The 15,720-nt window shown below is 38.2% G+C and overlaps 1 protein-coding gene across 3 annotated transcripts in view; it reads left to right on the forward strand.

Moving 5' to 3' along the window:
* The window catches only part of FBXL17 (F-box and leucine rich repeat protein 17), a 403,072-nt gene that overhangs the window by 275,944 nt on the left and 111,408 nt on the right, over window positions 1-15,720 (forward strand). For all 3 annotated transcript variants that reach the window (XM_089779302.1, XM_089779301.1, XM_075932049.2), the window contains one exon: window positions 374-450. In XM_089779302.1, the coding sequence (XP_089635428.1) occupies window positions 374-450 (77 nt within the window). The remainder of the gene's footprint in view (window positions 1-373; window positions 451-15,720) is intronic.

Raw genomic sequence — 15,720 nt, forward strand, 5'->3', positions numbered from 1 at the left:
AAAAATTTATACAGAGAGCACATTTTCTCAAACTGGAATTAATACATAAATACATTCCCCAGACTATAGTACTGGTGATATGAAAATATATAACATAACTTTGTTTTCCCTATCAAGACCTTTTTGGGACATGGAAATCTTAGCAGTCAAAAATGTGTCAAACTGAACTCATATGTATTTTTTAATATTTGAGTTTAAATGTTGTGATGGTAATAAATTATATTGAAAGAGTTCTAAGGAAGGTCACAAAAAGAAAAATTTAGTATAATGAGTTTGGAATTACCTTGTAGTGTTACCGTTGTAGATGAGCCCTTATTAATTTAACACAAAATGCATTCTTGCAATTTTGAACCTTATTTTGTATGTATTCCAGGTGTGTGGAGGTCATTGCTAAAGAAGGAGAGAACTTGAAAGAGCTGTATTTGGTATCCTGTAAGATTACTGACTATGGTATGTAAAATAACTATTGTTTTCACTGTCAGTGAAACTCGACACAGAGACTTAAAAAAGGAAATTTGCCTTGTAATACTTGTAAAAGTATTGCTATGGCCCTAGATAGAGAAGATTTACAATGAAGAAGCTACCGGACAGGCACTCTGTTAAATATTAGAAAGCTGCAGATTTTCTTTCATATAGAACGGACTGAAAATTGTTGATTGATCTCTGTGATGAGAGTTTAAATGTTGATCAATAAATACAAAGATTTCAGCTAATTTACCTCTTACCTTACTGCTTTCTTCACTCTCAGTTTAAATGGAGATTTGCAGAATCTAGCAGCTAATCTTTTTAATGGTTTCTTACTGGTTCTTCCTTTCAAATCTTGCACTGTTTTGGGACCTGAGAATTGAACACAGATTATTTTTGTTCCAGTAGAGAGGCAGGACCACACAATGATTCATTAAGAGGTAAATCACATCTGCAGTATATAACCTAAGACAAGTGGCTTGGTACAGGGGAAACAATGAGGGTTTGGGAAGAAGAATCATTGTCATTTTGCATCATGAGAAGAAAGACACTTTATGGTTATTGCTGCAGTCATGGGGTTGTAGTAACCTCTGCTCTGCTTAAAATGTATCTTGTAGTTGCAGATGTGATGGCCACACCATAGTCTCAAACCTTTTTTCTATATCTGCCTGGATGGAATTCCACTAGAGTTCATGGCATCCTGTCCCTCATCCCAGACAGTGAACTCGCATCAGCTTCCCCTATACCGGCTGCCTTGTGGTGAAGGGGCTGAGAGGGGAACGGTAGTTTTTCGAAAGCAGTATGACTACACTAGCTAGCTAGTGGGGAAAGAAAGTCAAATAAATGTATTGCACTGGATTTGAATGGAAAGGGGAAGAAGTGGTTATGCACAGGTGAAAAATGGGAAGAACATTTCATAAAATAGATGAGTAATGAGAGTATTTGCAAAGACTTGGTTGGTTAGATACCATAATTATTCACATTGCACTGTTGAATCAAATAGTTTAAAGTTTGCCCATAATTTATAAGTTTCTGTAGCCATTTCCCATCATCAGCGTGCTTGATCTTGTAGTCTTTAGGGCTTTTCAAACAACTAGTACAATATCCTGATTATGATACTACTAATACATTAATTACCTCATTTATAGCATTGGTAAATTTTTCAGTACAGTAACTGTAGCACTGAATCATTTTGACCTTTTTTATTTAATTAGTGTATTATCAATGTTTACTGAAACACATAGCCCCCCTCCCCCCCCCAGTCATCATGGAGTGCATAAATGTTGTCACCTCCCTGACAGCTCCACTCTTTCTGTGTTTTATGTTAAAAATCATGAATGATGAGTACTGTGGCAGAGCAGTGCTCTTAAGCACCACTTAGCCTTTGTAAGCAACTCAAGAAATTTGACTTAGATGGGATAGGAAAGTGCCACTCCTCTTGCAAAGCGCCAGAGATCCTTAAGTGAATGGGAGCCTCTCACCAACAGAGCTCCATACTGTAGCTCCACAGTAGGACATGTGTGGAAAAGGAACCAGCCACCTCTCTCCCCTGAAATCCTGCAGGCATCCTGCCATTTTTGGCAAGTAGGAGAAAACGTCCAGTGACCAGTGGGATGGTTTGCCGTGGGTTGTAATTTCCCAATAGTCGTCTTATGCTATTGATTTCACATGCATAACTGTTCAGGCTCCACCAAATGACAGATGCCTCTCTCTTAGTGAAAGCATGTTATTCTAGAAATTTGTAACATAGAGAATGTAGGCTCAGTAGTTACTTAGCCAAAATTTTAGTATCATAGTACACTGACTAAAATTCTGAAAAGGAATGAGTGTATGTGAACATCTGTTCTTGCTTAATCTTCCTGATTGTCTATTGAGGATATTAACATATGAACTTGGTCCATTTAGGTTTGATGGATTCAACACACGATTAATGCCTTGCCTGCTTTTTATATTTAAAAATTGAGTATTTGCTCATTGTGACTGTACAGATACCTGAGCAACTCTACTTGCTCAACTAATTTTGAAGATGAAACCAGGATTTTTAGAAGGAGACCAAAGAAGTTATGCACCCAAATTCCATTCAAGTTCATTGGAACTCAGATGCATAAATCACTGAAAATGCCTTTGAAACTCCCAGCTCACATTTCTTCATGCATTAGTCCACAATGCTTAGTGGAGTTGTGACTGCTGGTGTCAAGAGCCTAACTGTCCCAAAGTTTAGTTGGCAAAAATGGAAATTCCATAACTAAACAACATATTAAGGCTATTAGAACAATGTGTTTTAAGCGCACCTTTAATTTGGGATATCAGACAAGAAAAAAAGATTAATGCTAATCTTGTTGACCCATAACTAAAACTTAATAATATAGGAACAGATGTGCAAAATGATTCATATGTTCTCTAAAAAAGCTTGAATATGAAATGTGAGATTTAGCCATTTTAAAGTCCTGGTTTGATTTTGACAAAAAGATGTTGAGAAAATAAAATAAAACAATAATAAGAAATTATACCATTTTGATTGTTTGAAAAATATTGCTAAAAATGGTGCACTGAAAGATATGCCTTAATATTGAAAGTAGTCTATTAAAATTCTCTAAACCATAACATAGCGGTCATAGGCAACATTAGTTTCTGAGACACATTGCCCCCATGGAATTTAATTTGGTAGAATAAAGTGTAGAACAATAAGAGGAAAAGAAAATTAGCAGAGGGCCTCAGACTCTCTAGGGCTGTGTTTGGATACCAACAAATCTCCAAAACCTATTTTAGTAGATTTTTTTTTTGTTCTCAGTTCAGCCACAGAGGACTTTTTTTAACATTCATTTATATGAGACAAACAGGAAAAAAAGAAACCAAGGTGGATTTGAAATAGGCAGCAGATGCTAAGAGTTGTTAACTGCAAGGAAAAAAGAAATATATTGTTGCTGATTGCACTGCTACAGTTAAGACTGTGTCAGCACTTCTATTCTAAACTTCTCACAAGTATATAGCGCAGCTGTAAAATTTTTCTCCAAGTTAACACTTGCCATAAAATGTCTCAACCTTGTAATAAATTTATTTGAGAGTATGAATGTATATATATAAAATCACACACAAATAAATGTATTCCAAGGATTTAAGTTTATATATTAAAAAAATTGAAAACACAACTAAATTATTTGGCTTTTGTAAAAACACACGTCTGTTTTTGAAAAGCCAAATCATTGTTGCTATTTTTCGCTTTTGAGTGCTAAAAATGAAGTGTTTTTATCTGATGTTTCTCTGTGCTTTCTTAACCCCCCCCCCCCTCCCCCAAAAAAAAAGGCTTCACTTAGGGATTCTTTGGTTTGGTTTGAAATTAAAAACTAGTTCCTAATATTTAAAACTTTTCTGGCATTCAGTATTAAAATCTATGGATGTTTGTCATACCATTTTTATCTTTATATCCATATTAATATTATACTATATCATAAGACAAATCATTAAGATACTAAATAAGCATTTAAATATTCCTTTCAGTCTGATATACTAGATAGGTATGAAGTGTTTTAAATATTTGGCATACAGTTACTAGACAGAGTTACTAAAGAAGCTGTCTGCAACCTACGTGAATTAACCACTGTAATCTTTCTGGTAAACACCCAACACCACAAAATGAAGTCAAAACTGACATAATTACTTCATGCCATTTTCATTTTTTAAAAAAAATAATGAATTAAGCATGGACTGTCAGACTTATCTGTGAATTTCCTGTCTTTTGTTGATTTGAGTCTCAACCTTAACTTTATTTAAACATGCGGGTTTTGTATTTAATCTTTTACTAAGAACTAGTGAGACAGTTGGGTTTTCTAGATGGGGGGGGACTGTATGTTAAATGGATTAGGTTGATGTGAAGTTGTGTTACTTCAGGTGAGAGCAGCAATCACGTACAGAATTGTGTAACTGTCTTTTCAAATTTCCGCTCTAATTCTGGATTTTATTGATTTCCTGGGTGTTAGGAATTAATTTCTAAGGAATACTTCCAAAAGTAAAATAATATTACTTATAAAGTTAGTGATGGTGCATAGTGCTTGGTACAGTAATACACAAAGGTGGGATTTGTGTTCAGAAAATAAGATTTGATTATATTAACTGGTGTGATAGTACATAAGTGGAGGGTCTCATGATCACACAACTTCGCTATCTAGGCAATTGCAAAGAATTACTAAGAAAGCTTGGCTTTCTAAGATATGGGAAAAGATAAACTTGGGTTATATAGTGAGTCTGTATCACTTGCACTAGAAAATTCCATCCTGGTCCTGAGAAACCTTTTTAAGATAAGTTTTGTCAAAACGAGTAATTCTGTATGGAAAGGTTTGGTTTTGATGACTCAGAGTTTTCTGACAAAAAAAAATTACATCAAAAAATGCCTGAACAACTTTACCCATCATTCCTTTATATTTACTATGTATACACTGCAAAAGGTACAGCTGATTTGCAATGCTTGTCTTGCTCATTGTGATTACCTTATAGTTCTAGACTTTGAAAAAAATGAAGAATCCCTCACTTTTGTATGTTAATTGCACGGGACTTCTGAGGTACAGTGAACACTAGTATAATATTTTCTTCATCCATTAAGGTTTTGAACACTGAAGCTGAGCTAAAGCACTCGAGATTTGGGGCCTTTTTAATGCTCTAGCTAGTAAGAATTTCATGGATGTAAGCTTAGGTATTCTATTTAGAAATACGTGTCATGAAGGCCCTATGATAAAGTTTGTACTGTGTGGTGCTCCACTATTATAAAATAAAATTTTATTTCAAGTAGCTTTTGTCTTCCTAATTTAAGAGGGGAAAAAGATAAGGTGTAATTAATAAGGTTAAAATATAAGTGATAATGAAAAAATTTAATGGTAGAATAACATCGTTATAGATTCAATATACACTGTACCATCACTGGTAGTAAGGAAACTTACATATGAATTCTGACTAAAAGGATAAATGTCCTTCTTTGTTAAAATCTATGCCTAAAGCAATAAGTATTGCATGTATCCTTTCTCACAGATTAATATTACCTGAGTAAGATTAATTTAAATATTAAGAAGTTGTCACAGGGCAGCTTGCCTCTGTGATTAAAAATAGGCCCAGCTCCCCTGTGTCAGGGCAGATGCTGCCAGTTGAGCCAATTAAGGGGAAAGGGCTGCATCTGCATTAGATAGGGTGAGAGGGAATGCTGGAAGCACAGAGCTAGAAGGGGAACAGCAGAATGAAACATCCAAGAGAGTGTCCCCAAAGATGGGTGTTGGGGTTCTGGAAGAAGACCCAGCACCTCAGTAACCATTGGGAAAAGTCATAGCTTTTGTCAACACAGATAAATTTCCAACAGATGCAAAAAGAGAATCAGGGGAAAATATATTTGTAAGTCAAAAGGATTTCCTCTTCAAGTATTATGGATTATGTAAGCTTTCCCTCAGTTTCAGTTATTTAAATACATATAGCTTTTTGCTGCTTTTCAAAATAATACTAAATTGCTACACTGTCAGTTGAGTTTCAAGTTTCCCCTATTGGTTTTCTTCTCAAAACTGACCTTTCCCTATTTCTGTTTTCCCTCTTAGTACTTTTTTCTTCTCTGTTCCTTTTTCTTTCTTTCTTTTTTTTGGGGGGGGGGACAAAATCTTGCAACACTAAAAACACAAGTACTACACTCATGCGTAAAATTAAGCATGTGACTAAATCTTTGAAAGATCGGGGCCTGTATTTTCATCTTCAGTGTGTTCTGGGTTTTTTTCCAATATTTTTTTAATTCTGAAATTTGTTGTTTTCCAAGGAATCTTTCTTTTCCAAAAAGTAGTGTGTGTCTATATGTTTTTGTTCTCTTATAACTTCAATAAGTGCACATCTGTGAGTTTTCAAGTCATACAAATAAATTACCTGTAAAGCTGATATGCTGTAGAGAGCCCATTATTTTTCTTTAGTTATTTTGTCTTGATGGGCTGCAAATTTTATTCCAATGATCTGTAAACTTCATAGAGGGCTGTGAAATCTTGTACTCATTAATAATTCTTCCCTTGGCAAAATTAATGTAGCAGCTAATCAGTTAAAAATACTAGAAAGTTCTGTCTCTTAGAATCATGTAAAATATGAAATCTTTCTTCCTTCCAGTGAGACTGTGGAGATCTGGAGACTTAATGGCACATTTCAAAACTTTTTAAGTTCCCCTTAACAACATGAAACTAGAAAAATGAATTATACGGTATTACAAGATTTACCCAGCATTGCTCGGGTCCTTAACTTAAATAATTTTTATTTTACTCTCTGAAATACATGATGGACTAGAAGATTTACCTGGCATTGCTGAGCTTCTTTGTTTTTCTTCATTTAAATAATTGCTTTAGAGTGGGGCTGGGGATGAGGAGTTCAGTGTGCTGGCTGCCCAGGAGAGAGAGGACAACCCGAGTCGTCCTCTCACTGCAGCATCTGGGGGCCAGGTAAGAAGCAACGGGCACAGCTCGTAGAAGGGTACATGTCCCCTACCTGCAGGACAGACAGACAAACAGACAAACTCTTAGAGGTATCCCCCCTTAGTCTCCTCTTTTCTAACCTGAAAAGTCCAAGTCTTTTTAAGCTTTCTTCATATGGTACCTGTTCAAAAACCCTAATTGTTTTTGTTATCCTTTTCTGAACCTTTTCCAATGCCAATATATCTTTTTTGAGATGAGGCGACCACATCTGTATGCAGTATTCATGGTTTGATATAGATATTTTCTGTCTTATTCTCTATCCTTTTTTTAATGTTTCTTAACATTCTATTTGCTTTTTTTGACTGCTGCTTGATACTGAGTGGATGTTTTCAGAGAACTATGCACAATGACTCCAAGAGTTCTCTCTTGAGTAGTTGTAGTTAAATTAGTCCCCATCCTATTGTAAGTGTAGTAGGGATTATTTTTTCCTATGTGCATTACTTTACATTTATCAATATTAATTTCATTTGATGTTTTGTTGCCCAATCACTTAGTTTTGAAAGATCTTTTTGAAGCTCTTCACAGTCTGCTTTGGTCTTAACTATCTTGAGCAGTTTGGTATCATCTGCAAATTTTGCCACTTCACTGTTTACCCCCTTGAAATAGTTTAGGGGCAGGGACACTATCTTTTCCATTTGTTTTGCAGGCTGGAACATGCTTTTGGCATAATCATTAACTGTGGTGTTACAACAACATCTGGTTCTTTATCAGCTTGTCGCAAAACAATGGCGGGAAACAAAATACTTGCTGTGATACCTAATCAGGTTAGAGAAATGATCGTTTTAGCTCTGCATTTCTTTATTTTTGTGGACTTGCTTTATGTCTGGCTCAATACTTGATCATATTTTCCCTACAATGAAATAGACTGTGGCTGAAAAGGTCTGTTGCTGTCACAATAAACTATAGAACTCTTTCAGGATCTAATGGCAGTAAAGGACAGAAGCTCTGTTGCTGAAGAGCATATAGTTCATTTAATAAGAAAGCTGAAAGTCGTTGTACTTCCAGTAATAAAAACCTGCCATCCAAGAGATACTTTGGTCAGCCTTAAAGATTTAAAGAGTTTGCCTTTAAAAATTATGTTTAAAGTAGCTTTTAATTTATGTATTTATTCCTCATAAGTCAAGTGAAATGATGCTACCTTTTGAAATATCAAGGTTCTTTCTTACCCAGCTTAGCTAACAACATTGCTTGATTTTCAGTTCTCTTTCATTGGGTGCCACATTGTTGCTTATTTATTAACTGTACATGCTGAACCATATTACTTCTAATTACAAGATGCCAAAAGCTTAATAAAAGCTATTCATAAATAACACAGAGTCTTAACAGAACGGAAAAAAGAGAACTCTTGCAGTAGGAGGCATCTGAAAGTGAATAAAATAAAGTAAAGAAATTAAGTCCTAAAAGTCACAAATGCTTGATATATGAAAGCCAACAAATTATACGTAGCCTGATCATTTTGAAATCTAGGTTGCGAATTTTTATTATTAAATATTTTATATGTAATGCTAAATGTAGTACCTGAGTATTATTCCCTTCCCATTTTTTCATTAGCTTCGAGTTGTTAATTTTTTGGGGGGAAGGCAGTGGCAGCTATGGTCACATTCCCACATAATAAGTAGTGCATGTTATATAACTAAGCAACTCTCTCAGGAACATACATCTATGTTTGAAAACACGTGTTTAAGTGTGATACAGCTTAGTTCCTCCATCAAGCTTCAGCAAATTAAGGGGTTAGATGGCACGCCTATGTCTGTGTCCTAGTTAACTGCAAAATGAGGATTCCGCTCTGCCATGGGACTGGCCATCAGTTGTTTTCTTTTAAATATGTAAAGTTATATCTTCATTCTCTTTGTGTGAGTATTGTTTTAAGTCATGACTCACTAGTGTAAAACAATCAGACAATTCTCTAACATAATAAAGGGAAGTATAAAGAAAACAGTACCAATAGTAAACCCAGTGCTCCAATGTGAGTGGGGTGCTCAGAGTGTGTTTCAGATGTAAGGAGGGAATTAAGCCTGAAATCTATAGAATCACTTGCGATTTATCAATCGATGAATCCAAACCAAAGGCTTTACAAATATTTTATCTAAATATAATGGAATATTTCATTGTATTTTTATTATCAGAGCATCTAGAAGTCCCAGTCATGGACCAGGCACCTATTGGGCTAAGCTGTTATTAGAAAAGAATGAGATAATCCCTGTTGTAAAGAGCATACAATTGAAGCTTAAAACATGATTGATTAGTCTTTTCATTTCTGTGAAAACCCTTTACTGATGTACTCATGCATACAGAAATTCTGAGCAATATCTTAAATTACACACTTCTGAAAGAAACCACACATCCCAGTATTTTTGATGTTTTCGGTAATATTTGAATAATATCTTGCAAAACTAATAAAACTTCGAAGTAATACTATGAATGCTTAAATTTGGCCACTAAGGTAGGGACTAATGTTTGGTATTTGAATCAGTCTGTGTTTAAAAAACAGAAAATAAAAAACAACTTGCTACCATTGTATACAGTGTGAAATGTGTACATTTTCCAAGTATATACCAGTACGTCTTCAGATGCTTTCTGTTCACAAAGTGTCATGAATACAGTGGACTTGGGTTCTAAGCTTGGGGAATCTAGAGCAGAAAGTATACAAAATAGCTGATACTGAAGGTCCGACCATTTTTTTCAATTGCCTGGTATATATGATCAGCTTTTGAAAGTGGTATTGGTATTTTTTCAAACATTTGTTTAACCTCCTGCTAAATCATTTTAACCTGAAGAGTGTAAGGGCAGGCTTCACCTAAGATGGAGCTTCATTGGTACCCACCTTCAACCAGCAAGACAGTCCCTATACTTCTTTGGAGTATGGCATAAAGTGGTGGGGTTGTTTGCTTGCTTGCTTGCTTTTGTAAAAACTTGTAGCCTAAGTTTTCCAAAGTGACTAGTGATTGTGTGCCTCAATTCTGTGGGCCAAACATAAACAGGTTTAAATTACAGGCAGTCCCCGGGTTACGTACAAGATAGGGACTGTAGGTTTGTTCTTAAGTTGAATCTGTATGTAAGTCGGAACTGGCGTCCAGATTCAGCCGCTGCTGAAACTGATCAGTTTCAACAGTGGCTGAATCTGGACGCCAGTTCTGACTTACATACAGATTCAACTTAAGAACCCCAGGCATCCCCAAGTCAGCTGCTGCTGAAACTGATCAGCGGCTGATTCCAGGAAGCCCGGGGCAGGGGCTTCCTGTAGTCAGCCACTGGTCATTTTCAGCAGCTGCTGACTAGGGGACACCTGGGGCAGAGCAGCTGGGGTGCTGCTGGGTTGGTCCAGTGGCACCCAGAGCGGCGCTACGGGACCAACCGGCAGCGCCCCAGCTGCTGTACCACAGGCGTCCGGAGCAAAGCCGCGGAGCACGGGGGCAGCGGGACAGCCCAGACGCGCCGTGGCTATCCTGCTGCCCTCGGGCTCCGCGGCTTTGCTCTGCTTTGCTCTGCTTTGCTCCCCGTCCCCCAGGTCTGCAGACCAGGGGGACGGGGAGCAAAGCGGCGGAACACGCGGGCAGCGGGACAGCCCAGACGCGCCGTGGCTATCCTGCTGCCCTCGGGCTCCGCAGCTTTGCTCTGCTCTGCTCCCCGTCCCCCAGGTCTGCAGACCAGGGGGAGGGGGAGCAGAGTAGAGCAGAGTGGCGGAACGCGCGGCCAGCTGACAGCCCAGATGCGTCTGGGCTGTCAGCTGGCCGCGTGCTCCGCTCTGCTCCCCCTCCCCCTGGTCTGCAGACCAGGGGGAGGGGGAGCGGAGCAGAGCAGAGCGGAGCAGAGCAGGGCAGAACGCGCAGCCAGCTGACAGCCCAGACGCGTCTGGGCTGTCAGCTGGCCGCGCGTTCCGCCGCTGCTTTGCTTCCTCTCCCTGGTCTGCTCGAGACCAGGGAGAGGAAGTGCCCCGTTCGTAACTGTGGATCCGACATAAGTCGGATCCGCGTAACTCGGGGACTGCCTGTAAAGGTTTTTCAGAGTACATGTGCTCAGCATTTTCTGAAAATTAAGTCCCTATAAAGCATCTCGAATTGGGAAGCTAAAATCACTAGATGCTTTTGAAGTTTAGGTTTTAAATTTTAGTAAGCACTCAGGAGATGGGAATATTTGGAATGAAAACAATGGTTTTCATCAAGAACATGAATGCTCAGCTCATTCCCAGTGGAGTCAGGTTTTGGCAAATCTCTAACTGTTTATCTAGGGAGAAACAGACATCTTATTAATTACCTGTATGTGCCCTGTTATGAGCAGTTGCATAAAGAAATTGACGTTACTGCTTACCATTTTGTTTTAACACACTGGAACAATGAAAAACTAAGACAGCTTTAATTGGCTATATATTAATGATGGAAATATTCAGCAATAGGAATATTCTGAAGCAAATCTGAGCACAACCCATATCCACAGGCCGTATTGTACCATATTGGAAGAACATGGGACAGGGTAGTGCCCTGAATTTATCATAACATGTTTTGGTTTTGCTTGTCTAGACAATACCAAACCTTATCAAATCATGTTACAGCATGGAGTCTGTGCCAGCTTCTGCTGGCAAGGAGCCCATCAGCTGGTCCTTAGCAACAGAAAGTTTAAAGTCTGCTGAATGGAGTCCCACTAATAGACAAAACATCTCTAATGAAAAGACAATTGTAACATGAAAACATTGAGTTTAGGCATTAAAACAAGGAAGAAATAAATCAATTTAAAAAACAATTTTTAATTTAATATAAATATGGGTATTTAATAAATCTACATATAAAATGAAAATTGGCAATCTATGTTAAAACCTAAGCTGCTTATTTTTTACAAAAATAGTGTAAAATATTACTGCTAAGTTTAAAAGAAAGTACCAGGAAGTCACTGGTTAAGCATCTAAAATCAGTGTTTGTTGAAGTTTTAACTCAATAGCCTCTTCATTAGGTTCAGAAAGAATTTTTTTCCATTTCAATTTATTCAACTAGTTCAGTTTAATGGCTAGTTCATTCAAAGTTAAGAAATCATTTGGGAGATGGAAAACCAACTTTTCTGTATTTCCTCTTCCAAACTATGAATAAAGACCAAGCAGGAGAGAATACAATCTACTAGTTGTACATCCTTGAAGGACTGATGACCGTAAACAATCTATTCAGATAACACTTTGTTTAATAAAGCAGTTAGCTTTATACCCAAAACATGTTTGAATATATAATGCAAGTCACTGGTGCAGAAAGAGACAGAGTAAGTAGAAGAGTGACTCTAGTATGGTGGTTAAACTCCTACCTGGGAGATGGAAGCCCCAGATCAAGTTCCTGTGCACTAGTGTCTTTTATTCACAGTGGAAGAGCTTCAACAGGAGAGCCTGAGGAAGCCCCACAAGAGAATATCCAGTATTCCAGTAGCTAGTGCACTCACCTGAGAAGTGATGGGTGCCACCCATCAGATCCCTTCTCACCCTCAGGTGGAAAAAGGACTTGAACCAGGAGTCTCCTGTATCCATGGTGAATACCCAAATGCTAAGTTGGAAGTGATGAGAGAGCCTGTCCTCCCCAGCCACTTGCAAAAGAACATTGTAAGCAACTAATAGTGAGGTTTTGGGAGGATTTTTTTTAAGGATTCCTGTCTTTTCTTAGTCATTGGATAAGAATCCTAGGCACCAAAATTAGGCTTTGTGAACTGTAGGGATTTTCTAGGCACCTTAGCATTGCCACACCAAAATTCTTTTGCAACTCTAGCCCTCTTTACCCTATACTTAATATTAAGGGTGTTTGCTATTTATATCCACCCCCAACTTATGACTTTGATCCTGTAACACTTCCTTTCCTGAATGACACATTCTAGTATGATGAATAATCTAAGGCCCTTAATTTTTTGTTTTTATTTTAGTGTTTTTAATTTCAAAACTTTAAAAACAGGTAAAATCACTGCAAAAATACCTGTTTTCTGTGAAAATATCAGAGTTTATGCTAGGGGATGGGAGGACAGCAAAACAAAACAATGATTAAAGTACAAATTTGTTTAAAAAGCTGTTGTCTAAAATTAGTTTACTATTGGTGACTTGCACATACATTTGATACAAGGAGCTTCTACTGTGAATTTCAAATGTCCAGGCTAACATAGGCTTGCAGCAGTTTTTTCAAAATGTCTTTCTCAAAGTTTGTTCTCCTGCAGACTTGGACTCATCCCTAGATTCAGCAACTCAAAGGGCAGTAGGTGAGGGAAGGTGGTGCCTAGCGGGGTGAGTAGGTGCTTGCTGTTCAGGATCCTCAAAATCATCATTGTTCTTCTCACAGGCATGGGATACTATGTCTGCTTTGAGCTTCAGTTCAGTATTAACTGCAGTCTGCCCCATGTGGATACTGCTGATTGAAACTAAAAAGCTCCTAATTCTTGTTACCATAAACATGAATTAGGTCCTATTTAGTAAGCACCAGTGCATGCTGCATTTCACACTCCAGAATATCAACTGTGGAGCATGTAGACAAGACAAGCCTTGAAACACAGACCCACCAGCAATAGAGCAGCTGCCGCTAAACTGCTCCCCACACACTTTTCTCTTCAGCTCTGCTCTTCTGGGGTATTGGAGTTACCTGTTCACCAGGGCTAGGAGGAGTTTCTGTCTGGTGAGTGAAGCGGACAAGGCTCTATGTCCAGGGGCTCTTCTCAAGGCAGTGACACAGCCCTTTCTCAGGGGCTCTAATGGGAAGAAGATGGGCAGCTCCAGTAACCACCGGCCAGCGTTGCCCATCCCTGTACAGGGATGCTGGGCCGTCCATTGAGAAATCTGTAAGTGGGGTTCTGAGCAGGGGAATTTTGCCTTGTACAAAATAAAAATAGAAATTAAAAAATTGAAATACAGGATTTTTAAAAACCCGAGCATTTTTCTGAGTTTTTCCAGTAAAAAATTAAAAGGAAGAGCACTGAAATAGACTCATTGAGCTATTCTGTTTGTAAAATTGAAAAATAGAATAAAAGTCTTGGGGTCACTGTAGATAGTTCTATGAAATCAACTTATCAATGTGCAGCAGCTGTAAAAAAAAAGCTAACAGAATGTTAGGAACACTTAATGGCTACTAGCCAAAATGGTGAGGAATGTAACCCCATACTCATGGTGTCTGTAAACCTCTCACTGTTAGAAGCTCTGATTCAATGAGTGTGTGTGTGGTGAGGAGGACTATTCAAATTGTCTTGCCTGTTTCCTTCAAAGCACACGGTATTGGTCACTACTACACAACAAGTTACTGAGCTAGATGTACAATAGGTCTGCTTTGGTATGGCCATTTTTATGTGAGAGCAATTCTATACAATTAGTTAAGTGTGATTGCTGTTTTGAAAATGCTAACACTAATATGACGTTTTAAAGGGAAAACGAAGAGTGACAATTTAAAAGAAAAAGGGAATACAGTAAACTTCCGATAATCCGGCACCTTTAGGACCCAGGGGATGCTGGATTATCAAATATGCCAGACTATTGGAAGGGGGGAGGGCTTTGAGGGGTCTAGGGTGGAGTGGGGGGGATGCGCCCCTCGGCACTAGGGGACCAACCCGGCAGCACCCAAGTGCTCTGCCCCAGACTTCCCCAAGTCAGCCACTGCTGAAACGACCAGCGGCTGACTCCGAGAAGCCCGAGGCAGAGCAGCTCCAATTGTCCAGCACTTCTGGGTTCCAGAATATGCCGGACCATCAGGAGTGCCGGACCATTGGATGCCGGACCACTGGAGTTTTACTGTAAATGGAATAAAAGTACTGTGATCAAGTAAGTTCCACAGTTTGATCTGCTGTCATAGATGGATACTGAACTGAAAGCTGCTTGCTAGCTAGATTCATTGATTGAGACTTATTTGATTTAAGATATGGAACATCAGAGGAGAAACTCTCTGCACGTTGAAAAAAGCCTACCAAGCAATTTTTCATGCTTTCAGTAGGAGATGAGGCAATAGGGAGTCATTTCTTCTGCAGTCTTATGGATCCAGATATCTCTGTGAAATCTCTTTGACAGAAAATATTCAGGGAAAGTGACAATGCACAAAACATTTTTATTTTAGACTCCTGATTAGATAAACTGACCCGTTTAGAAGGAAGACTGGACATAGTTGTATGGTGCGTGATCCAAGGAGAAGTCAGTGCAAGCCAATACAAGAAGGTTTTTGTATTAGTCAAAAAAAGAAAAAAGTCATTGCAGAAAGTGGAAAATGCAGACATAAATGGCAAACAAATTGTGCAGTAAGAAATTGAAGGTCCAATTTTTGGATTACATTTATCATATATAATTTGGAGATAAGAAAACATCTATGTCAGCAATATTTGTACTTTCCATATACATAGTGCCATCTATGGGAGGATTTCAAAGTTATTTACTCAATGAACTTTTCTTCATAACACGGCAACTAGGTAGGTGAGGAACAGTGAGGGTAACCAGCTTACCCAAGATTACACTGCAGGCCAGAAATAAAATGTCTCCATTTCCAATCTTGTGTCTTAACTATCAAATCTCTTTTGTTTGGGATTGAAAGGTTACAAGATATTTTTTTAAACGGTGCTTTAAGTCCTTGTGAAGCTGTTACTCTGTCTCATAGAGTGTGTAATGATCACATTGCTTGTTAGATTTACCCGAGATTTATTTGCATAGATTATAAAACAGACTGACTTTCACAGTGTAACGGGTATGACTTCTAAGTAGTTTTTTCCTCATTTATGATGCACGCTGTCTTTCCTTCTTAATTTTTTAAAATTAAGACCCTGTGGGCCAGATTGTGCCAGCCCCAGCATAGTGTATAAG

The sequence above is a fragment of the Pelodiscus sinensis genome, chromosome 6, assembly GCF_052426305.1.
Source record: "Pelodiscus sinensis isolate ZL-2025 chromosome 6, ASM5242630v1, whole genome shotgun sequence".
Taxonomy (NCBI): domain Eukaryota; kingdom Metazoa; phylum Chordata; order Testudines; family Trionychidae; genus Pelodiscus; species Pelodiscus sinensis.